The 24,978-nt window shown below is 46.8% G+C and overlaps 2 protein-coding genes across 7 annotated transcripts; one reads left to right on the top strand and one right to left on the bottom strand.

Moving 5' to 3' along the window:
• Positions 1-1,338: 1,338 nt before the first annotated feature.
• Positions 1,339-13,258, bottom strand: ZWINT (ZW10 interacting kinetochore protein). Of its 4 annotated transcripts, XM_069986322.1 has the most exons (11): positions 13,153-13,258; positions 8,427-8,526; positions 8,004-8,121; positions 7,345-7,511; positions 6,279-6,299; positions 6,053-6,198; positions 5,630-5,792; positions 3,782-3,921; positions 3,094-3,253; positions 2,567-2,655; positions 1,339-2,384 (listed from the first exon to the last, which is right to left on the bottom strand). In XM_069986322.1, the coding sequence occupies exons 1-10, from the start codon at positions 13,170-13,172 to the stop codon at positions 2,584-2,586; spliced, it is 1,107 nt and encodes a 368-aa protein (XP_069842423.1). In that variant the 5' UTR covers positions 13,173-13,258; the 3' UTR covers positions 1,339-2,384; positions 2,567-2,583. The 4 variants fall into 4 exon arrangements, with proteins under 4 accessions (XP_069842423.1, XP_069842421.1, XP_069842424.1 ...); XM_069986320.1 differs by having other exon boundaries at positions 1,339-2,655; XM_069986323.1 differs by lacking the exon at positions 13,153-13,258 and adding an exon at positions 10,845-11,203 and having other exon boundaries at positions 1,339-2,655.
• A 2,977-nt stretch (positions 13,259-16,235) lies between these two features.
• Positions 16,236-24,299, top strand: WDR13 (WD repeat domain 13). Of its 3 annotated transcripts, none has more exons than XM_069986317.1 (10): positions 16,273-16,353; positions 16,849-16,934; positions 17,009-17,246; positions 18,409-18,518; positions 18,585-18,715; positions 18,944-19,251; positions 19,655-19,835; positions 20,283-20,424; positions 22,563-22,681; positions 24,001-24,299. In XM_069986317.1, exons 2-10 carry the CDS (start codon positions 16,894-16,896, stop codon positions 24,183-24,185), a joined length of 1,455 nt encoding a protein of 484 aa, XP_069842418.1. In that variant the 5' UTR covers positions 16,273-16,353; positions 16,849-16,893; the 3' UTR covers positions 24,186-24,299. The 3 variants fall into 3 exon arrangements, with proteins under 3 accessions (XP_069842420.1, XP_069842418.1, XP_069842419.1); XM_069986318.1 differs by having other exon boundaries at positions 16,285-16,380; XM_069986319.1 differs by lacking the exon at positions 17,009-17,246 and having other exon boundaries at positions 16,236-16,353.
• Positions 24,300-24,978: the final 679 nt, after the last annotated feature.

Below are 24,978 nucleotides of genomic sequence, written 5' to 3'. Positions count from 1 at the left end.
AGAGCACTGTCAGACTGGAAAGAATACACCACTTCCTGCAGGACATACAGGAGCTGATAAGTACTGGAAGACTAGAGATTTTCAAATAAAAGTACAATACACATCTATAACTTTCAGACACCAGATGATCTAAAAGATTTAAATTTTTGCTGGAGTGCCCCTTTAACCTGTTCTCCTCTGAGATCACGTACAAATAACAGGAAATGATCCCACGGGGCAGATACACTGCAGGTTTTTCACTGTGGGAAATTGTGCAGATGGTTTTGAAGGTTCACCACTGCGGAATCTGTAAAAGTTGTCACATTTTTATTTATTAATTTTTTTAATCCGCAGTTTTTGCAGCAAAATCTCGAGGTCTCCTTAGGTCAACGAAAAAAATTCTACAGCACATGAACCCAGCTGAATCTACTCCTTCCTGCTCAGGATATGCTGCACTGCCAAAGCCCCTTGAGGCCAGGTTCACACGTCCATTATATATGGTCCGTGCGCTGATTGTATATCACAGACTGAACTCTACGCCTTATAATTTATTAGGATACAATGAGCTCCGCAACAGTTTACTCCAAGATCTATACCCTACTATACAGCGTATCACTTATAGTAATGGCTTCAGTGTTTGATGATTCACATTGGTCAGGACATGGAAAATAGAAGAACTACAGTATATGTATTGTCTCCAGCTCCCCCTTAGACAACCCCTCATCCTCTGATGTCACAGGAGGCATGGCTGGATATTATCTCTGAGCTGTAGCCACACCCCCTGAGTGATGTCACCATCTCTGACCTGCTCCTCCAGCCTACGTCACCATACCCTAGTCCTATGCACAGATATAGATCTTTATTGGGACATTTAGTGTGTTTACAGCATGCTGCCTTGTGCTGAATGAGGCAGCAGGTGCTGCAACAGCTTTGGGCAGAGAACCGGCAGGAGTGCTCAAGTGAGAAGTGTGGGAAGACTAATGGAGAACTGGGGGAAAGTAATGAACCGCTCCACTCCACTTAGTTTGGCTTGGGGAGGAAGGAAGCCCAGAGGCCCTGATCGACCCCGCCGGTAAAAAAAAAACAGGGAAATGAAAAAAAAATTAAGGAATAAAAGGTAATTTCGAGGGGATCCCTTCCTGCTTCATGCGGATCCCCTCCCTCTCGTGCCTGCCCTAGTGGGACAGGAAAAAGCACTGGTGTTGGGAGGAAGGGGAGGGGCTTTTAAACTCTCGTGCTTTTTCCTGTCCCTAGGGTACAACCCATCCTCCTATGGTGCCGTCGTGAAGGTGAGAAGAGAAAAACTGGACTCCTATCCCCAATAGAAGTAATACACAAAGCTGAGGTCACACAAGTATATAAGGAAACCGTATGGCATTAAATATTTTATTATCCATGTACATTTTAGGTTCTGTAAAACTGTGGTCACTTACATTTGTTTGACACAGATGGGGGGATAGAGCCAAGAAGCTTATTGTGTAACTGGAGACTCATAGGCATCTACACAGGACTGAAACAAACAGGAAACAAATGGAACACATTAAAATACACCACCAAAACTGCTTGGGATGTACAAGGAAAGAAACCTGAGCGTGAGTGATGGCGACCTTGGGCTGGACTCATGTGATTGTTACATAGCTGCATTCCTACACCTGTATTTCTACCACGAATCCCTGCCCAGCCGAGGGTCTATTGACCCGAACTAATAGCATCAGAGAGCCCATAACGCTATTGTCCAGGTCACATGACAAGCTCACGGGAATCCGATCACTGCGACTGTACACAGAGTTACCGGCCTGTAACCATTGCGTTTTATTGTCCTTTATTGAATCAGCGCAGACAGGGAATGTATAGGATGCAGCTGGAGGACCCAGAGCAGCTGGAAAGCAATAGAACTCAGGCTGATCAGCGACAGAGGAAGAGAGAAACTGGTTCTCTAGTTGTGTAAGAATCAGGAATTCTCCAAACGCTTTGATCAGAAGAGGCACGTCTCCCCGAGGGGGTAGCCTTCTCTTATCTGGGATGCGTGTGGATTTAGAGCTGTGAGTGTATTAATCTCAGACTTCACCTCCTCCATCTTTACAACCTGTAATCCAATTTGTGTGAGATTGCTCCCCTGCGCTGGATTAACTCCTATGTGTCAGTCACGTTCACACATGCTTTTTTCCTTCTAGGGGGGGTTCTGTAGGAATGAAATGAAGAAATCGAGCTCCGTCACATGTGGTTTGATCAGGCAGACAAATTCAGTGAGCGTGTAACACGAGCCGAGCAAGTTGTGCCTGGCATGGGTTCCATTACACGTCAGGAAAGCTGGCATGGCCTCTGTTGTAAATCCTGGCTCTCTGCGCCTCGTATTTTCTGAAGCTGAACAATGTACGAGGAGCGGATCTGCTGTTCTGCTCAGTCTGCGGAAAGCAAAATGAGATTTATTGAGGCGATAAATGAAACAAGAGTCTTAACGTGCACTTTAAGTCCAGATCTTCCAGACACTAGTGATATAGACTGTATTGCTCAATGACTCCTGTATCCAGGCTTGGGCCATGAATGGACGTTACCCTGCAGAAATCTGCTCAGGGTGGATCCTTACTGATTCCAGGGATCTGATCAGGTGCTGAACTTGGGAGCGCTGTGCAGGTATTCCAGCCAATCGGTCACTGATGGATTCTCCATAGGGGGCTAAATGCAGAAAATAAAGTGTTACCTCCATTGCAATCAGAGGTGACCTTTAAAGGGGTTATCCAGCATTAGAAAAACATGGTCGCTCTCTTCCAGAGACAGCATGACTCCTGTCTCCAGTTTGGTGCGGGTTTTGCAACTCAATTGCATTGAAGTGATTGACGCTTAACTGAAAACCGCACCTGCACTGGAGAGTGATGTTGTCTCTGATAGAAAGTGGCCATGTTTTTCTAATTCTGAATAACCCCTTTAAGTACGGTCTGTCTCCCACCCCAGGCATTATATCTTTTACCCTTACCCCAGGTATAATCTTTCCCCTCTATTCAGCTATCATTTGCCCCAAGAACTAAAGAATCACATTGTGTCTATACAGCTCTCACACCCCTAAGGCCATACTAGATGGCAGTTTTTGCACGTTACCCTAAATTAGCCCTTTACCTTTATGTTGTCAGAAGTGTTACACAGTCCTGCTCCCTGCACAGGCAGCAGCCGGACACCTCCGCTCACTGGGTAGCCTGACTCTATCACCAGGGTATGCTGCCTCTTCCCTTCTAGAAACAGAAGCTTCCTGTCTGCTGGGAGCCAGTCAATGGCAAAGCTGAACAGTAACAACAAATTACAGAAGGAACAAAATTCACGGACTAAAAAAAAAATAAAATAAATAAATAAATAAAAAATAAATAAAATAGTGGATCGGTATTTCCAGCCAAAGTTATCCCCTCTAGGCAATGATCGGAAACCCCACAGACTGGATGGGGACATTGTCTTCTGTTTTTGTGATTGGTGGGGGTTAAGGCGGTCAGATCCCCACGATCGGCTTGAGGGAAAACATTTCAAGTTGGGAATACCTCTTTAAAGGTTTCTTTTTTAAATCAGATATTGGTGGTAGGACATGATCTGGGATCTGTTGTGAAGCCGCGGTTCCTGTTCTGCAGATCATAGGAGTTGGTCAGATCCCCTCCAATCCCACAGAGATAATGGCCCACCCTAAATGCTGTATAACACAGTCCCCCAGCCTTCACTTGTAGGATAACCTGTGCTCATGAACAATTTAATTTATGTGTTTCACATGTACAGGATAAAACAGCGCACACATAATCATAGCCAATCCAGCAAGTAATGTTACCGTTCTTGTAGTCCGTTCAGCTCCGTCAGAAGTCTGGCATGGCTCTGGTACCAACAGTGCAGCTCCAGAATGACAGGGACGACATGAGACGTAGATCCACGCTGCAGTTCTGCGGGTAGCCTGGGCATTGGATCTTCAGTCTATAAAAACATCACATTCGGTCCTTAAAGGGGCACTGCCAATCACAACAATATGCCATCACTTTATGATCGATGGAGGTCCGACCTCTGGAACCCATATGATCTTCAGAACAAAAGAATTCAGAACAGAGGTCCCTTCACTGGTTTTTACAGCTGTTTGCAATACTCAAAAACTTTCAGCTCTAGTCAAGTTAATGGGGTCAGCAAGAATTCCCAGTACAACCCAAGTCATATTTGCCATAAATACAAAATTAAAGGGTTATCCAGGCTAAGAAAAACATGGCCACTTTTTGCATGACTCTAGTCTCCAATGGAACAGAGCTAAAAACCCACACAAACTGAAGTGAATGGAGCTTAATTGTAATGCCAGGCACAACCAGGAGACAGGGGTGGTGCTGTTTTTGTGCAAGAATGTGGCTGTGCTTTTTCCAATCCTGGATAACCCCTTTAAGGTTTGTGATCAATACTTGAATTAGTTCCAACAACAGCACGCCGAGTCACATATCTTTAATTCCTTATGCTTTTTTTCCTACGTTTGTGGAGCTTTTTTATCCCCACTGGGTAAACACATCAGCAGCGACACTCGCATTAAAGGAAAATTAACAAAATACAACTCTAACCTGCTGTTATGTTCCCATAGGGCAGGGAGAGGCAGATGAGAGTAAAATCTCTCACCTTCATCCATAGCTCCATTATTAGAAAATCTTTACTTTATTCAATATGTAAATGAACCAGTTGGGTGCACAACCACCTTAAGTGAACCAATCTGCCCCGCTGGCCTGTCCCACCTCATGAGTATAGAGATGGCACTCTGCAGTGATGTTACTCCGGAGCTCATCACTGCAGAGCGCTGGATAGATGTGGAGAGGGGGGGCCCGGCAGGGTGAATTGGTACATTGAGGGTGGTAGTCCTGCCCCCAGTGCACCAAACTGCCTTGTCTCCTTACTGAATAACCTGCTGATATGTCCCTATTGCACTGGAGACTTCAAGGAGGAAGATATGTGTCTTGCCTTTCTCCTTGGCGCTGTTCCGGTGCAGTTAGTCATGTGGTCCGGTGAGACTGTTAGGAACATTGCCCACCCCCATAGCGCCAATCTGCCCCCAGATTGGCCCTATGGGGGTGGGCAGTGCTCCTAACGGTCTTACCAACCGTGGAACAAATTACTAACTGCACTGGAATGGCGCTGAGGAGGAAGGTAAGACTCAAAGTCTCCAGTGTAATAGGGACATATTTGCAGGTTATTCAATAAGGAGACAAGGGAGTTTGAGGGTGGTAGTCCAGCCCCCAGTGCACCAATCAGCAGGTTAGATCCGTCCAACCTGCTGATAGTTTCCCTTTAGGGTATGTTCACACATACTATATTTGCTGCTGGTGAGGCAATGTAAAATCTGAAAAAAAAATAAAAAAAATTTATAATTATATATATATATATATATATATATATATATATATATATATATATAGCACACTTTAGACCTGACCAATTTGCATTGGTTTGCTCAGTATTGGCTCGGAAGTTCATGAATGTTTGGTGAACCGTTAGCTTTACTATTGGATCCTTTCTTTGCGGTAACATCTGGCACGCTTAGCACAGTTCTCCACATACCATTTCATTTAACCCAATGTAATGTGTACCAGATGACACCCAGAGTTTCTGCTGTGGGTCCTTATAGGTTTCATCCCTTTTCCTGGACAGTTTCTCTCACCTTCACCCGAAACTCTTCCTCCGACGTCCAGTGCAGGGTGACCCGTAACGGAGGGATCTCGGTTCTCTCTCGGACATTTAATTCTAGAACAAGTTCTTTCTCCTCAGCAGACACCAACGTCACTCCCTCCAGATTACTCAGGAGACCAGCAAGTGTGGAGTCGCTGCAAGAGATTGACAGGAAATAAGAGGAGATGATATTTTCTGGGTTTCCTGCATTCAGTCATTATAGACGGCTCTGGTCCCAAGATACATGGAGCTACGAAGGCTTCATATATCATGTAAACAAAGCCCCCTCCCCACGGAGAGCAACGCCTGACATCAGTGTTTTGGGACCTCGGCTTAGCACGGTTTACTTTCCAGCTATTTAAGCCATGCTTACGAACAGGCAGAAGCTCCTCTAATCCGTCCACGCCACTCTCACCTGTGCACAGTCTGGATCCAGCGCTCCACCGACTGCTCCAGTTTCTGTATCTCATCCTTCAGCTGCTCCATCTGAAGCTGACATTTCTGTACCACCAGCTGCTGCTTCTGGAAAAGTTCCTGCAAATGCTGCTGCCGCTCCTTGGCCTGAAAAGTAAAACTATGAGAAGTCGGAACGCAACAAAGCTTTAAGAACTATTAGTGTAAAACAGAAAAATGTCCAGCACCTTCTCCTCTGCAACCGCTTTCTGAAAGAGAACAGAAAAAAAACATTAAGACTATGTAGCTTTGGCTAATATAGATGTATATACACAAACATTCTATAAGGAAATCTATAGCCAGACATGTTTCTGCTAAAACAGATCTTGCCAAAGTGTTCGGGTTCGACAACGTTCCCTGAACCCAAACACGTGGCATTCAAAGAACTTATCAGGATTCCTATGTAATTAGAGGATTAGGAAAAAAATAAGTCTGGCCAAGCAGCTACTGGTGATCTAATTGGATCTCAATATATAAAGTAGGTCACACACATTAGATACATGTCAGCTGTACCCTCCGGGACTGTCTGCCCATCTAACGTATGTGTGTGATGGCCTCCAAACTTACCCCTGATGGATAATAGAGGAGAGAAGGATCCAGCATATTGGATTATAAGTACCCAATCCTTTTGTTCTCAGTGAGATAAGCTGCTATCAGAGGAGTCTGGCAGCGGCTTACCCCAGTCTGTCCATTGAAAACACATGCCTGGCTGAGCCAATAGCGCATGTGGCTGGTGGCCAAACATTCTCTTACATGTAGTAAGTGTTTGGTCAGACAGGTGTCTCAATAGACTTTTTTTTGGCAAGGATTGGTTTACTTTTTTTTTTTTTTTTTTTTAATATAAAAATAGTATTGAGATGCCACTTGTTTGTTTAGGGATATGTGCAGTGTTGGCCAGATCTGTGAGAAGGTTCAGGTTTGGCAATGTTTTTAGAACCCGAGCACTTGGGATTTGACTCCCCATGACTACAATGGTTGGAAGCAGCCCTAGGCAAATCTGGAGAACATGGATACAGCTATAGGCCATATGTATGTTTTCAAGGACTCCCCTAAGTTGGTTTCCAACCTCTGAAGCTGCAGCGTTAGGGTTCATCAACGCTCTCCGAACATGAACAGTTCTGCCTTACCGGCCGACGCTAGTAAACAGTACTTTTTCAGCAATTTTCAATATTAACAGTTTGTACCGACATGGTGCAGCTGTCAGCAGGTGCTCCTTACACATCTATGGTGCTGTGACGGTCTATGGATCCTCACCTGAGCATGGTACCTGTGCAGAGCTTCCTCCAACCCAGTCTTTTTCTCATGTATAAGCTCGATCTTCTCCAGGAGCTGTGGGATCATCTCTTCCACCTCATTCACCTTCTCCTGGTATTCAGATTTAAGAGCCTTCCACTTCTTCTTTACCTCTTCCACTTCCTGATCTGATGGAGTAAAGTCTGTAAGTTACGGCTGTCCCATCTAAGGATTTCCTCAATGTACTAGAAGGCTGTGACATAAGGCGCTGGATAGGCGGGCAATGCCAATGGAGGAAGACGTATACTACAGGGTGTTAATGATAAAAAGGCACTGTGATGTATACACAGCCAGCATATACCTATGGGACATCCCTATATACTCAGCATTGATAGCTGTTGTGTGTACAGTGACCTCCCTATATACTCAGCATGGATACAGTGTACAGTGACCTCCCTATATACTCAGCATGGATACAGTGTACAGTGACCTCCCTATATACTCAGCATGGATACCTCCTTATATACAGCGACGTTATCAGGTCAGTACAGAGCGTCACCATTAGACTAAGAACAAGCAGCGGGGGAATATGGGGTTCTTCCTCCTTTCCTAATTGTTATTTCCAAGATCTCCCAGGATTCAGTGCACATATTCTGGACATATTACACCTAGCCCCTCACTCAGTAACTCCGGCCTTGTCTCGTCCCAGCTGGCGGTGTCCGCTTCTTGGAGGAATTCAAGGAGGAAGCGCAGGACCTGCAGTTGGCTGCCCAGCATCTTCTGCTTTCTGCGTCTCCCCTGAGGAAGATACATAGAGATTGGTGAGGATCCCGGCGTCTACCACCCATCCCATCTCCTCAGGATTTCTTATACTGGATACAACTCGACAAACCTCCAGGAATAAAAAGTATTAAAGGGGTATTACCTAATATAACTAGGGTAGATTGCTACTCCCTGACCGGTGGGGGTCCGACCACTATGACTCCCGGGGACAAGGCCTTTCAGTGAATTGTATGGATATCCAGATGTTATAGAGTATACCCTAGTAGCCACCACAGATGTCACACAAGCAGAGAGGACAATATGGAGGACAGAGATCTCACCATGGAATACTCCACCAGGACTTTGGCTGGGATCTCTCCATCTCCTTCTTCTTTATGCCGCACGTCCAGACAAGGGTTGTGTAAGAGGGAACCCAGAAGCCTGCAGAGAGATCGTATACGTGACAATGGCTACACTTACAATAGTTACTCCTTCGTCTTCGGTTCCTAAAACATGGTCGGTTATCGGTCAGGAGTGTTGCTAGAAATGCTCATTCAGCCGATAATCACCCCATGTAAAAAAGTGTTCTCCATGGGAAGGGGTAAGCCGCAGCCAGCCAGAGAGCTCAGCTTATCTCGCTCAGAACACAGGGGTCGAGCAGTGGTTTTCCATCCCACCTAACCCCCATCTCCATCCTGGGGGGCGTCTATGTAACACTATAACCTAGGATGACTATATTACTAGCTTCCCGTTAGTTCTCAGGATTCATGATCTCGCTGGGTCTATGTCTGTACAGACCATCCTGCAGCATTGCATATGGGGAAGGGGGTGACTGTTTACATTTTTCTGGATCAACAGAAAAGCAATTTTTTGCCGGTCTCCAAGCACACGCCATGCAGGGACACACAACGTCCGGGCCCGCTCTTAGGCTCGGACTCCAGATCGCAGGTAATCCCGGACAAGACTGACAGCACTATTATCCTCACACCAAACCTAAGCCGATTCACCGCACACAGTCACTGCTGTTAACCCATTGACTTTCTGTGGACACAACTTTTATGCAGCAGCAATGGGAAGTCTGCCAGGGCATGCTGGGAGTTGTAGTGGATTACTGATACACAGCAGGGGTAGAGCCGTAGAGAAAGGTATTGAAGCTGGTGGCATCTTCTCCCTCAGATCCTGACGCCGCCTCCGGTCGCACATATAATCTCTGGATGTCTTGGCAGGGAAATGGCACGACAGATGTTACGGATTAACAGGGAGGGAAAAGGAAGTTTCATCTCCAGATCTGTAAAAGCCGTAACATCACTGCGAACAAAGCAAGTGCTGCCCCCGGGGGGACACCATACGACAGTCACCCTTCTCCCAGAGAGAGAGAGAGAGATAGAAGCCCCGCCCCCAGAGAGAGACAGAGACACCCCCAGAGAGAGACACCCTGAGCCAGCCGCCCCCAGAGAGACAGATGCCCCTCCCACAGAGAGAGACACCCCACCCACAGAGAGAGAGAGCGAGAGAGACACCCTGCATCAGCCACCCTACCCCAGAGAGCTGCCATGCACCATACACCCCCCCCCCCTCCCGACACTGTCAGGCTCCACCCTCCCATATGTCATTCTCCACCTCCTAAAGAGACACTGTGTCAGGCTCCACCTCCGAGAGACATTCCTCTCTATAAATAGTGGACATTAATGGTGGGACTTGCAGTAAAAACATAGCAGATAGGAATACCCCTTTAAGAGGTTAACATAGATCAGAGAAAATCCCTGTGTTATGCTGCACCCAAACCCTGCACTACTCCCAATGCGGTATATCGTTTTCCCTTAGAGTATGATGTGGTGCCCACATGTGGACCACCGGTCTCCTGTCACATGGTGCTGAGTGACACCACTACAGAGGTGTTTGGTCGAGATATAGCGCAGCCAGGTGGTAGATTGTCGTGACGCCAGTGGGGCACACCTGATTTTATTTTAAGGTGGCTGGCTATAACCTTTCCCCTGTGGTCGGTGACCTGCCGGGCTGTGAGGGGGTCCCTTGGGTACTTATCATGGTGGTCCGAAGTGGAGATGTGACCCACCCGGATTGTTGGTACCACCACCCACTGAAAGGGGAGCTGGCCCAAGGAAGATAAAAAGGACTGTGTAGGTTCCAGAACAATAAATAAAACCTCCTTTAGGGTGGGTTCACACTACGGAATTCTTGCGGATAAACTCCGCGGAATTCCGCGCGCACGGCCGCACGCCTTTCCGCCGGCTCCATAGACACCATTCTATGGGCCGGCGTATTCCAATATCCGCCGAAAGAAGTGACATGTCACTTCTTTGAGCGGATAGCGGAATACGCCGGCCCATAGAATGGTGTCTATGGAGCCGGCAGAAAGGCGCGCGGACAGCCGACGGAATTCCGCTGAGTTTATCCGCGAGAATTCCGTAGTGTGAACCCACCCTTACTTTGTACAATAGCTTTAGAGTAGAAGAGCTGAGCTGACTTGGTTGTGTGCTGAGAAGTAGAGAGGAGTTTGTGTCGCAGATTCAGAGTAGTGGAGAGGAGTTTGTGCTGAGAGTCCCAACACGGGGTAGAAGTGTGCTCTTCCGGAACTTCAGAAGAAGAAGAAGTAGAATACTGAAAAATACTTGAAAAAAGAAGAAGTATACTTGTGCCCGCTTTTCAACCTTTCGACCCGTTGTCACTGTACCACCTGTTGCCCCACAGTGTCGGGTGACCCATCCTATTAGGGTGACACAAGCCCCAAACCCTGTTACCTGAGTTAAGCAAAGTGGCTGTGAGATAGAGTACATAGGCTTGTAGCAACTTCACTCTATTCGGATCAGTTCCTCTTGTTTTAGGATACGGTCCTGCACTTTTAGAGATGTTCACAGCGCGGGTTGGGGTGATCTCTGACTTGTCCTCTATTAAGTAGTTTATCACTGCATAGTTGGACCAAAGATAGCGTCTAAAAGGAAAGTCTCTTCGTATCCCATGTGCATCCGTCTACTACCACACTCCTGACTAGACTACACTGGATACTGACTGGAGGGGGGACCTGGCAAAGCCAGGGACCAACTGGACCACAGCAGGGACCGTCTTATCTTGCGTCCTCTCTCTACCAAGACTTGGGTAAGACTCACCAAGTGTGGGTGTGCACTTCCTCTCCCCATGTGACAACTTCCTAGAGGATGTGTAATGTCCCCTGTGAGTGGTGGAGAAGAAGTGTGAAGAAAAAAGGAGGATAGAGATCGGCGAAGAAGTGAAGAAAGCTCTTATTGGTGTTCAGATCATAAACAAGCAATAACCCCTTGTTCAGTACAACTGTGCAAGATACAAGTGCATAGACACATAATAGCGACATCTAGTGGCAAAACTTAGGTATCACTTCATTACCATGTTAACTTGTAGTACAGGCTTTTGCGAGGGGTGTATAAACTAACAACACCCGTGGTAGGACACCTCAATGACATAAGAAGGAGACTGTTCAGGCCTAGCTAGATCAAAGTGTTTAAAATAAAAGAGGTGTAATCACAGCTTAGTTGCTCTGGGGAGTTTACACCACTTTTATTTTACACACTTTGATCTACCTGGGCCTGTACAGTCTCCTTCTTATGTCATTAGCGCCCCCTAGTGTATAGGATATATCAGCTATAGAGAGCAATGAGACAGCACCCCCTAGTGTACAGGATATATCAGCTATAGAGTGCCATGAGACAGCGCCCCCTAGTGTACAGAATATATTAGCTATACAGAGCAATGACACAGCGCCCCCTAGTGTACAGGATATATCAGCTATAGAGAGCAATGACACAGCGCCCCCTAGTGTACAGAATATATCAGCTATAGAGAGCAATGACACAGCGCCCCCTAGTGTACAGGATATATCAGCTATAGAGTGTAATGACACAGCACCCTCAGTGTATAAAATATCAGCTATAGAGTGTAATGACACAGCGCCCCCTAGTGTACAGGATATATCAGCTAGAGAGAGAAATGACACAGCGCCGCCTAGTGTACAGGATATATTAGCTATAGAGTGTAATGACACAGCGCCCCCTAGTGTACAGGATATATCAGCTATAGAGTGTAATGACACAGCGCCGCCTAGTGTACAGGATATATTAGCTATAGAGAGCAATGACACAGCGCCCCCTAGTGTATATATCAGCTATAGAGGGCAATGACACAGCGCCCCCTAGTGTACAGGATATATCAGCTATAGAGTGTAATGACACAGCGCCCCCTAGTGTACAGGATATATCAGCTATAGAGAGCAATGACACAGCGCCCCCTAGTGTACAGGATATATCAGCTATAGAGGGCAATGACACAGCGCCCCCTAGTGTACAGGATATATCAGCTATAGAGAGCAATGACACAGCGCCCCCTAGTGTACAGGATATATCAGCTATAGAGGGCAATGACACAGCGCCCCCTAGTGTACAGGATATATCAGCTATAGAGAGCAATTACACAGCACCCCCTAGTGTACAGGATATATCATCTATAGAGTGTAATGACACAGCACCCCCTAGTGTACAGGATATATCAGCTATAGAGGGCAATGACACAGCGCCCCCTAGTGTACAGGATATATCAGCTATAGAGTGTAATGACACAGCGCCCCCTAGTGTACAGGATATATCAGCTATAGAGGGCAATGACACAGCGCCCCCTAGTGTACAGGATATATCAGCTATAGAGTGCCATGAAACAGCACCCCCTAGTGTACAGGATATATCAGCTATAGAGAGCAATGACACAGCGCCCCCTAGTGTACAGGATATATCAGCTATAGAGAGCAATGACACAGCACCCCCAGTGTACAACATATACGCTATCATCTAGAAAGGTGATGAGCCGGCGCCCCCGAGCGTACACAATGTATTAGCTATATAGTGTGATGAGACAGCGCCTCCAGTGGGCACTGATATTAGACACAGCGCCCCCAGCGGAGAGACGATATACTGGCTGCTACACTTGCGGTTTCCACACCCGTGGTGCACACACAGCGCCACTCGTGCCCCGGGTAACCACTGGGAAACGGATATTGTCGGATATATTCACCAGCCCGACACTTACCGCTGCGCATTCTCCGCCATCCTGTCACTGCTTCCCGCTCCCGAACTACAAATGCTATTGGCCAGCCTTCCTGAGATCTCTGCATCCTTATTGGTCGTTTCACGGATAGGTTCCGCCTCTACCCTGCAGGCTTAGCGCGTGTTGCCGTGGAAACGACGCCTGGCTGTTTCAGACGCCATGTTGGTGGAGGCAGAGTCTTTACAGCGGGGTAAAAAACCTTCGGCCCTCCAGCTGTTGCAAAACTACAATTCCCATCATGCCTGGACAGATGGGAATTGTAGTTTTGCAACGGCTGGAGAGCCGAAGGTTCCCCACAGAATCCTATATATAAGAAGGTAGTATGAGTACAATACTGTGTGTTATGATAATTGATGTACTGTGTCCTAGACTAGTCAAAATGACTAGTTGCTGCCCCTCTCCCGGCCTCACTTTGTACAGCTACTGCTGCAGCTGCTGGTTGGTGGGGGGGCATCATGACATTGGCGGGGTCCCCTCAGCTGCACCTCCACCGTTCCATTCATTGTTGGCAATGTGCAGCAACTGAACTGGAAACATTTCTAATGAAGAAGAAAAGAGAAGCAGAAGATGAAAGATAGCGATCAATACGATTACAGCTCCTAACTTAAAGGAGAAGTCCGGGGAAAATTTTTATTAAAGTATTGTATTGCCCCCCAAAAGTTATACAAGCCATCAATATACACTTATTACGGGAAATGCTTATAAACTGCTTTTTCCCTGCACTTACTACTGCATCAAGGCTTCACTTCCTGGATAACATGGTGATGTCACTTCCTGGATAACATGGTGATGTCACTTCCTGGATAACATGGTGATGTCACTTCCTGGATAACATGGTGATGTCACTTCCTGGATTAAAAATGGTGATGTCACTTCCTGGATTAAAAATGGTGATGTCACTTCCTGGATAACATGGTGATGTCACTTCCTGGATAACATGGTGATGTCACGACCTGATTCCCAGAGCTGTGCGGGCTGTGGCTGCTGGAGAGGATGATGGCAGGGGGATGCTCAGTGTCCCTCCAGTGCCCTGTGTCCCTCAGTGTCCCCCTGCCATCATCTTCTCCAGAAGCCACAGCCCGCACAGCTCTGGGAGTCAGGTCGTGACTAGAGATGCGCGGACCGTCGGACTTTTGGTCAGACGGCATCTGCGCTTGATCGTGATGCCTGTGATCCCGGGTGCATAGTTGCGATCCTGGGAATATGCGGCCAGGATATTCCAGGGAATTCCAGATCGATTCACTGGAATATCCTGGCCACATAATCCAAGGATCGCAACTATGCACCCGGGATCACAGGCATCATGATCGAGCAAACTGATTTCGGACCAAAAGTCTGAAAGGTTCACTCATCTCTAGTCGTGACATCACCGTGTTATCCAGGAAGTGACATCACCGTGTTATCCAGGAAGTGACCTCACCGTGTTATCCAGGAAGTGACATCACCATGTTATCCAGGAAGTGACATCACCATGTTATCCAGGAAGTAACATCACCATGTTATTCAGGAAGTGACATCACCAGGTTATCCAGGAAGTGACATCACCATGTTATCCAGGAAGTGACATCACCATGTTATCCAGGAAGTAACATCACCATGTTATCCAGGAAGTGACATCACCATGTTATCCAGGAAGTAACATCACCATGTTATCCAGGAAGTGACATCACCAGGTTATCCAGGAAGTGACATCACCATGTTATCCAGGAAGTGACATCACCATGTTATCCAGGAAGTGACATCACCATGTTATCCAGGAAGTGACATCACCATGTTATCCAGGAAGTGACATCACCAGGTTATAGGAAGTGACATCACCATGTTATCCAGGAAGTGACATCACCATGTTATCCAGGAAGTGACATCACCATGTTATCCAGGAAGTGACATCACCATGTTATGCAGGTAGTGCAGCCTTGATGCAGTAGTAAGTGCAGAGAAAAAACTGTATAAGCATTTTCAGTAATAAGTGTATATTGGTGATTTGTATAACTTCTGGGGGGAAATACAATACTTTACTAAAAAATTTTGTCGGACTTCACCTTTAAGGCCATAGGCCAATAAAAGCAGTTGTGTAACTCTCTGCCATGGTGAAAGGGACTTGTAGTAAACACCATAAATATGCCGGTGGCATACGGAGGCCTCAAGAACGAGGACATGAGTTGTTTTCTATGCTACAAAGCTAATAGGGGGTTGTCCAGCAAAAATCTTTTTTTTTTTTTTTTTTTTTTTTCATATCAACTGGTGTCAGAAAGTTACATAGATTTGTTATTTACTTCTATTAAAAAATCTCAAGTCTTCCAGTACTTATCAGCTGGTGTATGTCCTGCAGGAAATTTTTTATTTTCAGTCTGACACAGTGCTCTCTGCCGCCACCTCTGTCCATGTCAGGAACTGTGCAGAGCAGGAGAGGTTTTCTATGGGGATTTGCTGCTGCTCTGGACAGTTCCTGACATGGACAGAGGTGGCAGCAGAGAGCACCGTGTCAGACTGGAAAGAATACACCACTTCCTGCTGGACATACAGCAGCTGATAAGTATTGGAAGACTTGTAATTTTTTTTTTTAGTAGAAGTAATGTAGAAAGTCTGAAAGAAAAAGAGTGCCCCTTTAAGGAGATTGTGGTGCTAGGGGGGATATCGCTGTAAATATCTGGGATAAGGAAAACCAATGCAGGTGTCTCCACTACCAGTAAAAAGATAAATGTTACTTTTACAGGTGGAAAAAAAAAAGTAAAAAAAACGCATTTAACCACACCAATTCTGTCAGTGTGAACAGGCCCAATATCTGCAGGTTCTTAAAGCCCCATCTTCATGTAGGTAGGGTGTGACTGGCACTTGTGGGGGCAATGATGGCTGCAGGTCACGAGCAGTGTGATAAGCTGCACTCAGTTTCCATTTCAGAACACTGGAGCTGCAGTACACATAGCATCTTCTATTGGAAGCATTAGAGACTACAATAAAATGGCGCCTAAAATGATGACAAAATCATTACCTTTATCTTTCCCTCTAGTTTTCAGATTATGCCGCAATAACCCGCCCACCTATCCTAGCTATTGGTGGAAGCCCAGGAAGAAGCTTCCTGATTGGCTGAGCGTTTGACAGCCAGCCGACCAATGGGAGGTGCTGATTCCACTGATGACGTCACCGGAGCAGTCAGGGCGGATGGGTCTTCCGGCGGAGCAGGTTATATATCTGTATATATTACTATCTGTACGTCCTGTATGAATTGCCTTCTATATGTGATAAGGATTCTATGGGTAGTGATCAGAGCGTCCATATTGGTTGCTTTGTATATAGGATACTGTGGGCATCACGTGATTTATTGGCTGCAATGCTCTGCTTACTATAAGGGATGTCCTACATATAACCCCATTGTTTCCTGGATCATGTCTGGCGGTTGCTTAGCAACCCTGGTCGTGGACAGTGGGTGACAGCGGTGTCAGATGTATGGTGGCAGCTGCTTGTCATAGCCAGCTGTAGCAAAACTACAACTCCCATCATGCCTGGACAGCCTAAGGCTGTCCGGGCATGATGGGAGTTGTAGTTTTGCAACAGCTGGTGACCCACAGCTTAGAGAACCCTGACCTGAGTGGACAATCCCTTTAAAACAGCCCCCTTCCATAAGAAACCGACCGTGTCACAGTTCTTCATTGATGATTTACCTGACTTTCCTCTTAGGATTTCTCTGTCCTTTCCAGCTGAGGGATCCGCCGCGTGCGTGGAATGGCTGCAGTCTGGCAACAGGTTCTGGCAGTGGACGCGAGGTAAAGACCATGTTCACATTGTGTGTGTGTGAGTGTCAGTGTGCGGTGGCTGTAACCTCCTAACCCTCCCTCAGATACAACGCATACCGCACCCCAGCGCACCCGCAGTTCCGCACTCAGTACATCCGGAGACGCAGCCAGCTCCTGCGGGAGAATGCCAAGGCCGGCTATGATCCGCAGCTGCGACGACAGTACCTGAAGCTTCGCAGCCAGCTCCTAGCACAGCGATACGGACCCCTGTCTGAGCAGAGCAGCTTCCGGGCACATAGTAACAGCATCCGCAGCTCTCGCACTACCCTGGACCGCATGGAGGTAAAGGCTGCAGAACCTAGAACGCGGATCCCCAACCTGTGGCTGTTGCGAGTCGACAACTCCCATCGCCCTTTGGCTGTCAGGATATGATAGGGGTTGTAGTTTTGCAGCAGCTGCAGGGTTACCGGTTGGGGAACACTGGCCTATAAGAGCACATCACTACATAAGGGATACATGACAGGTGTCAGACGTGTGCTCTCCAGCAAAACTACTAAGCTATGGCAGGGAATGTATACTTACCTTTCTCGCTCCTCCACCGCCGCTGAATCTTTGGCCGCTCGTTCTTCGTTGCTATCGTTGTTTTGGAAACATCTGGATACATCCTGCTTCCTCTGGAAATGGCCGGTCAGCATAGATCCAGTACTGTTTATGTTAACCGTCTCATTCCAGTGGGAACAGACCTAACCGGATGTTTCAAAATCTCTGACAGCGGCGGAGAACGGGCAGCCTGAGATTTAGCAGCAGCTGGGGTGTGAGTTGGGTAAGTATACATTACTCACATACCCCCTGCAGCTCTGGCAGGATCCACACGTATCAAATTACCCCGGACAACCCTTAATAATCAGAACATTCATCCTTATAGCCCTCACTCCTACCCTGCTTTCCCAAACTCCTGTATGACTGCATATTTGTCACTCTGCTTTCCCTGAAAGGGGTACTCCGGAAAAAATCTTCTTCTTTCAAATCCACTGGTTCCAGAAAGTTATATAGTTTTGAAATCTACTTCAATTTAAAAATCCCCAGTCTTCCAGTACTTATCAGCTGCTGTATGCCCTGCAGGAAGTGGTGTATTCGTTCCAGTCTGACACAGTGCTCTCTGCTGCCACCTCTGTCCATGTCAGGAACTGTCCAGAGCAACAGCAAATCCCCATAGAAAACCTCTCCTGCTCTGGACAGTTCCTGACATGGTCAGAGGTGGCAGCAGAGAGCACTGTGTCAGACTGGAACAAATACACCACTTCCTTCAGGACATACAGCAGCTGATAAGTACTGGAAGACTAAAGATTCTTAAAAAAGATTTTTACCGGAGTACCCCTTTAATGAGGTCTTCAGGTTCTTACAAATCTGTACAATGACTTGAACCCCTCTTAATATGTACACACTCAAAAAGTTGTCATGATGGTGGTGGTGACGGTACTTACTGATGATGATCTCTGTACAGGATTTGGAAGAAGACCCGCGGTCTCAGGGGTCCCGAGGCCACAGACGTTCTGTAAGCCGGGGCTCCTACCAGCTGCAGGCGCAGATGAACCGTGTGGCACAAGAGGAAAGGTGAGAAGGAGAATGGATGAAGAAGGTGCGGTATGAGCAGTCACTAACTCTGTGCTTCACCCACAGGGCTCCTGGCAGTGTGGTGCCGACACCACTGGCTGAGGCTAGCAGGGCAATGGCTGGTGACACCACACTGAGCGAGAACTATGCATTCGCTGGGATGTACCACATCTTCGACCAACACGTGGATCAAGCCGGTAAGCAGCTTACCCAATGCCATAGAATGGTCTCTGCCCTCTCCCTGTCTATCTGCTGCAGGCAGTCATAGAGGACTGATGGGAGCAGGGCTGTCATATATAGTGTGCTTTCTGGCAATGGGAATATCATAGGGGGCATATTAGAACCGGAGTGAGGAGGGGCTCCAAGTCATGTCGTATTACAGAGGAATAAATGGCTTTAAGTTATTAATGTTTTCATCCTCATAGTCCCCAAGGTACAGTTTGCCAACGACGACAAGCACCTCCTGGCCTGCTGCTCTCTAGACGGTACAATATCCGTGTGTCAGCTGGTTCCTACACCTCCCACAGTCCTGCAGACCCTACGAGGGCACAACGGCCCCGTCAGTGACTTTGCCTGGTCCTTATCCAATGACATAATCGTCTCCACCTCTCTGGACGGCAGCATGCGCATTTGGAACACTCAAGATGGCCGCTGCATTCGACAGATACCAGACCCGGACTCGGCCCAGATGTTGTGCTGCACCTTCCAGCCCATCAATAACAATCTCACTGTGGTGGGTGCCATTCTCTGGGCTCTGTCATGTGTTTTGTGTGTGTAGATAGACTGGGTCCATATACATCTATATTGATAGGATGGGTCTGTATAATGGTGTATAGATAGGATGGGTCTGTATAATGGTGTATAGATGGGGATGGGTCTGTATACATGGGTATAGATGGGGATGGGTCTGTATACATGGATATAGACAGAATGGGATGTCGGGGCATGTACTGCCGAGACCACTGTATGGCATCTCAGGGCAGTAGCTGCAGGGAGCACTATATGGGGGCATCTCAGGGCAGCAGCTGCAGGGAGCACTATATGGGGGTATCTCAGGGCAGTAGTGGCAGAGACCACTGTATCTTAGGGCAGGTGCGGCAGGTACACTTGTACACTGATACTGCATTTTTTTTCAGGTTGGTAACGGGAAACACAACATCCATGTGGTGAATATCTCCACCGGTAAAAAGGTGAAGGGAGGCAGCAGCAAGCTGACCGGCCGGGTGCTGTCCCTGTCTTTTGACTCAGCTGGACGCATCCTGTGGGCAGGCGATGACCGCGGCAGTATCTTCTCCTTCCTATTTGATATGGCCACAGGTGAGTGGAATCAAGTGTATTAACTATGTAATTATGTAACTAACTGGACATTTCACTCAACAACATATATGATGATCTCCTGTGCTTTATAAATGTGCAAGTGACAGGCGGTCCTTAGATTGGAGGGGTCCTCCTCCTCTCGCCTCTGCAGTCTGTACCGCACAGCACAATACTTTCAGTGGAGATGGGCCATGAGTTGTGAAACCTGGTTCCCCCTTTGAAGGGACACAAGAACTTTTTTTTTTTTTTTTCATGCAGCTAAATGCACTTTATTATTCTCTGGTATCAGTCAGTTGAAGGATTCCTAATTTGCATAAAGAATGCACTTTAGCTGTTTAAAGGGGTATTCTACCTCATATCATGGCAGCATGTCTTCACTTTTTGATTGGGTTACCAGGCAATTCCTAGTTGCGTGACCAGAAACTTCTGTATTCTTGTCTCCTGCAGGGAAACTGACCAAAGCCAAGCGCTTGGTAGTGTCAGAGGGCAGCGCCATCACCAGTATCTCCGCTCGCTCCTGGATCAGTCGGGAAGCTCGGGATCCCTCATTGCTGGTGAATGCCTGTATTAATAAGCTGCTGCTGTACAGGTACAGAGGATTGAAAAACATTTGTCAATGAAGCTTCATCATCATCATCATCATCATCATCATCATGTTCAGCTGTACTTTGTTTTTTCATTCTTTACCATTCCCAAGATCTCTGCTTGCTGCCTGTGAATTAAAACCTTTGATCTACAAAGATGGCCATGCTCTTTAAAGGGAATCTGTCACTAGGTTTATGCCGCCTTAAATGAGAGCAGCATAAACTAGTGATAGAAATGCTGGACAGATTGATGTATTACTTACATCATTCCGTTCAGCCGTTCTAATATGCAGGAGAATAGGATTCTTGCCGCACCCCTCCCCCTGATTGACTGCTCACTGCCTATACACCAGCATGGATATATAACTGCCAATCAGCAGCTGGTGGGAGGAGTTTTCTGCTGCTCATGAATATCCAGGCCTACTGGGCTCATGCACAAAATGTCCATATTATTCAGGAGGATATCACTGAATTGGCTGCACAGAACAATGAAAGTGATACATCATTCTGTTCAGCTTCTCTGTCACTAGTTCATACTACCCTGAGATAGAACACCATAAACCTACTGTAAGAGTCTCTTTAAGACAGAGCCCTACAACACTTAAAAGGGTAGTTCACCAAAATGTTATTTTTTTTCTTTTAAATCCAATGTAGGCATGGTCCGAACCTGCAGAGGTTCGGGTTTGTACGAACCTGACCTCTCGGCAATGATTCCCACTGTCTTCCACCTCTGTGGAGAGGTTGGATACAGCCGGAGGACCACCTGGAAAACTGGGATACAGCCATAGCCATAGGCTGTATCCCAGTTTTCCAGGCGGTCCTCCGGCTGTATCCACCCTCTCCACGGAGGTGGAAGACAGCAGGAATCATTGCCGAGAGTTCAGGTTTGTACGAACCCGAACCTCTGCAGGTTTGGACCATTCCTAATCAAATGGTTACAGAAAGTTTATATAGATATGTAATTTACTTCTATTCAAAAAATCTCCAGTACTTACAAGCTGCAGTATGTCCTGCTGTAAGTGGTGTATTCTTTCCAGTCTAACGCAGTGGTCTATGCTGCCACCTCTGTCCATGTCAGGAACTGTCCAGAGCAAGATAGATTTTCTATAGGGATTTGCTTCTGCTCTGATAAGTACTGGAAGACTTGGGATTTTTTTTTAAGTAGTAAATTACAAATCTCTGGCACTTGCTGGGACCAGTTAATTTGAAAGAATTTATTTTTGTGACCTACACCTTTAATGACAGTTCAACATTGAAAACATGTCTATTTTCTTCCTGAAACAGAAGCTCCCCTGTCCTCTCTTCCGTTGAAGTGAATGGACCTGAATTGTAATACCACACACAACATGAGGACAAGGGGTGGCGCTGTTTTTGCAAAGCATTTTTAGCCTGTTATTGTAAGCAACTTTTCCATTCAGTGACAGTAAACAGATTCAGAATTTATTGCATATACACAGCATTGAGCCGAGGAAGAATCGGTGTAGGGTGTATATAGTAATACATTCCTCTATATTGGTAATGGTAAATGCAGCAAAGGCAAATGACAAAGCCAGCTCTGCTTTATCTGTGAAAGAAGCACTCTGATGAATCTTTTTTTCTTCTTTCCTTTCACATCAGCTGGTTTTAAAAAGTTATATAAATGATTTGCAATTCACTTGTATAAAAAAAAATCTCCAGTCTTCCAGTGCTTATCAGCTGCTGAAAAACTTTTTCCTTTCAAATCAACTGGTTTCAGACACTTATATAGTTTTAAAATCTACTTCTATTTAAAAAAAACTCCAGTCTCCCAGTACTTATCAGCTGCTGTATGTCCTGCAGGAAGTAGTGTATGCTTTCCAGTCTGACACAGTACTCTCTGCTGCCACCTCTGTCCATGCCAGGAACTGTCCAGAGCAGCAGCAAATCCCCATAGAAAACCTTGACTGCTCTGGACAGAGGTGGCAGCAGAGAGCAGTGTCAGACTGGAGAGAATACACCACTTCAGGACATACAGCAGCTGATAAGTACTGGAAGACTGGAGATTTTTTAAATAGTAATTAACATCAGTGAAACCAGTTCATTTGAAAGAAAAAACAAATAGCTGGAGTACCTGTTTAACTTACATTGAATTTAGCCTGACGGATGATGACTTGTGTCTTTGTAGAGTTGTGGATAATGAGGGGACGCTGCAGTTAAAGCGAACGTTTCTGATACAACAAACCAGTCACGCCATTGGCAGCATCTTCTGTCCGCTCATGTCCTTCCGTCAAGGAGCCTGTGTTGGTATGTATATATGTCATGTCTGATCTATTGGGTGAGTGGAGCAGGCAGCTGGCGTACCTGTAATAGACTTGGATGGGTCCTTATCTTCCCATCTACACTTTGTATAAGCCTATAGTAGATGTGTATGGGTCCGTATTAGAGATGAGCGAACCTGGAGCATGCTCGAGTCCATCAGAGCCCGAACTTTCAGCATTTGATTAGCGGTGGCTGCTGAAGTTGGATAAAGCCCTAAGGGTATGTGGAAAACATGGATGTAGTCATTGGCTGTATCTATGTTTTCCAGACAACTTTGGTGCTTTAGGCTACAAACCCACTTGGCGGGTCTGCAGCAAGTCCCCTTGCTGCGTATTTGCAGCGAGACTCGCTGCAGATCCCAGCCCTATACTTTTAATGGCAGACAAACACGCAGCAGGGATCATCCCTGCTGCGAGTTTGTCTTCAGCCCACCCCATTAACCCCACCGGAGCTGATACTTCACCTGATCCCGGCTCCGGCGGTTCCCGATGTCTTCAGCAAGCCGGAGCGGGGACCAGGTGAAGTATATGCTCCAGCGAGCCGCCCGCAGCCCAGGCCGCCCGATCGCCCCCCCGCAGCACCGATCGCACGCCCCCCTGCAGCCCCCATCGGGGGCCCGGGGCTGCAGGGGGACGTGCGCGTGATCGGTGCTGGGGGGGGGGGGCTATTGGCGTGCGAGCGATCGGTGCTGCGGGGGGGGGCGTGCGATCGGTGTTGCGGGGGGGCGATCGGGAGGTGTTAAAGGGGCTGCGGGCGGCTGGCTGGAGCATATACTTCACCTGGTCCCTGCTCCGGCTTGCTGAAGACATCGGGAACCGCTGGAGCCGGGATCAGGTGAAGTATCAGCTCCGGCGGGTTAATGGGGTGGGCTGCAGACAAACTCGCAGCAGGGATGTACATCCCTGCTGCGTGTTTGTCTGCTATTAAAAGTATAGGGCCGGGATCTGCAGCGAGTGTCGCTGCAAATACGCAGCAAGTGGGTTTGTAGCCTTATCCAAGTTCAGCAGCCCCAGCTAATCAAATGCCGATCGTTCGGGTTCGGATGGACTCGAACCCGGTTCGCTCATCTCTAGTCGTTATCTTCCCACCTACACTTTGTATAAGCCTATAGTAGACTTGTATAGGTCCTTATCTTCCCACCTGCACTTGGTATGAGCCTATAGTAGACTTGTATGGGTCTGTGTATTTGATTAGTTCTCGGCTAGCATATGCATTTTTATGTCTTAATGTGCAGCACAATGGGGAGAACCATATGTATTCACCTCGTTCCTATCCAGCATCTGATTATTATTTCCCCTCTCTAGTGACTGGCAGTGAAGATATGTGCGTCTACTTTTTTGATGTGGAACGGGCCACTAAGGCCATTGTGAACAAGCTGCAGGGTCACAGCGCGGCCGTTCTAGGGGTCAGCTTCAACTGTGATGAAAGCCTCTTAGCCTCCAGTGATGCTAAGGGGATGGTAATAATCTGGAGACGGGAGCAAAAGTGATGTCACCTCCAGCTAACTCAGCCCACTGTACCCATGTGCAACGTCCTGCCCCTCCATCAGCCCTTTTATTTATTTTCTCTGTGTCTTCAGGAATAAAACACTATAAACCCGGAATGGGAATGGAGTTGTGTTTTTTTTTCATAAAGCAGCAATATGGTAAAAATACATTTTTCCATCATTGTAGCCCATTACATTCTGAGCTACTCCTGCATCTGCTGCTAAGGTGTTTGTGCCCCCTCCGTATAATCCAGCCTTCTCTCGGCTTCTCATCTGCCACCATCTTTACTGTTATGGTGATATTTGAAGCCAAAGCCAGAAATGGATTTGTAGAGAAGAAATCTCAGTCTTCCCTTTATGACCTGTTCTGTTTATAGTCTGTTCCTGGCTTTGGCTCCAGAAATCAGTCAAGTAATCTGTCCGTGTAAATGCACCATTAGATTTTACCCTGTCTGTCCTAACAATCCGTGCAGTTTCATCATACAGGGAGGTTCTAGTAGCGGAGATGTTGACTGAGTAACAAACACATGTAATTGCCAAGGTGTTACCCTGAGGTCACATGACCTACTAAAGGAAGAAATTACAGGAATTTTCAGATAAGGAATAAGTAAGGTAATACTATCTAGTATATATGTGTTGCCACCTGCATGCAATGATCATAATATCTGTGCTGCAGGTCAATATCCTTGAGTATTCTGTGCAGCGAGATAGAATTTCATAAAGACTCCATATGGCTTCTAGTTTATTAAGTTATAGAACTAGGGTGTCAAACTCACAGCCCAACAGCTGTTCCAAA

Source organism: Dendropsophus ebraccatus, chromosome 10, assembly GCF_027789765.1.
Source record: "Dendropsophus ebraccatus isolate aDenEbr1 chromosome 10, aDenEbr1.pat, whole genome shotgun sequence".
Classification (NCBI taxonomy): domain Eukaryota; kingdom Metazoa; phylum Chordata; class Amphibia; order Anura; family Hylidae; genus Dendropsophus; species Dendropsophus ebraccatus.
The sequence above is the reverse complement of the archived record's forward strand: the minus strand, read 5'-3'. Positions and strand labels throughout refer to the sequence as shown.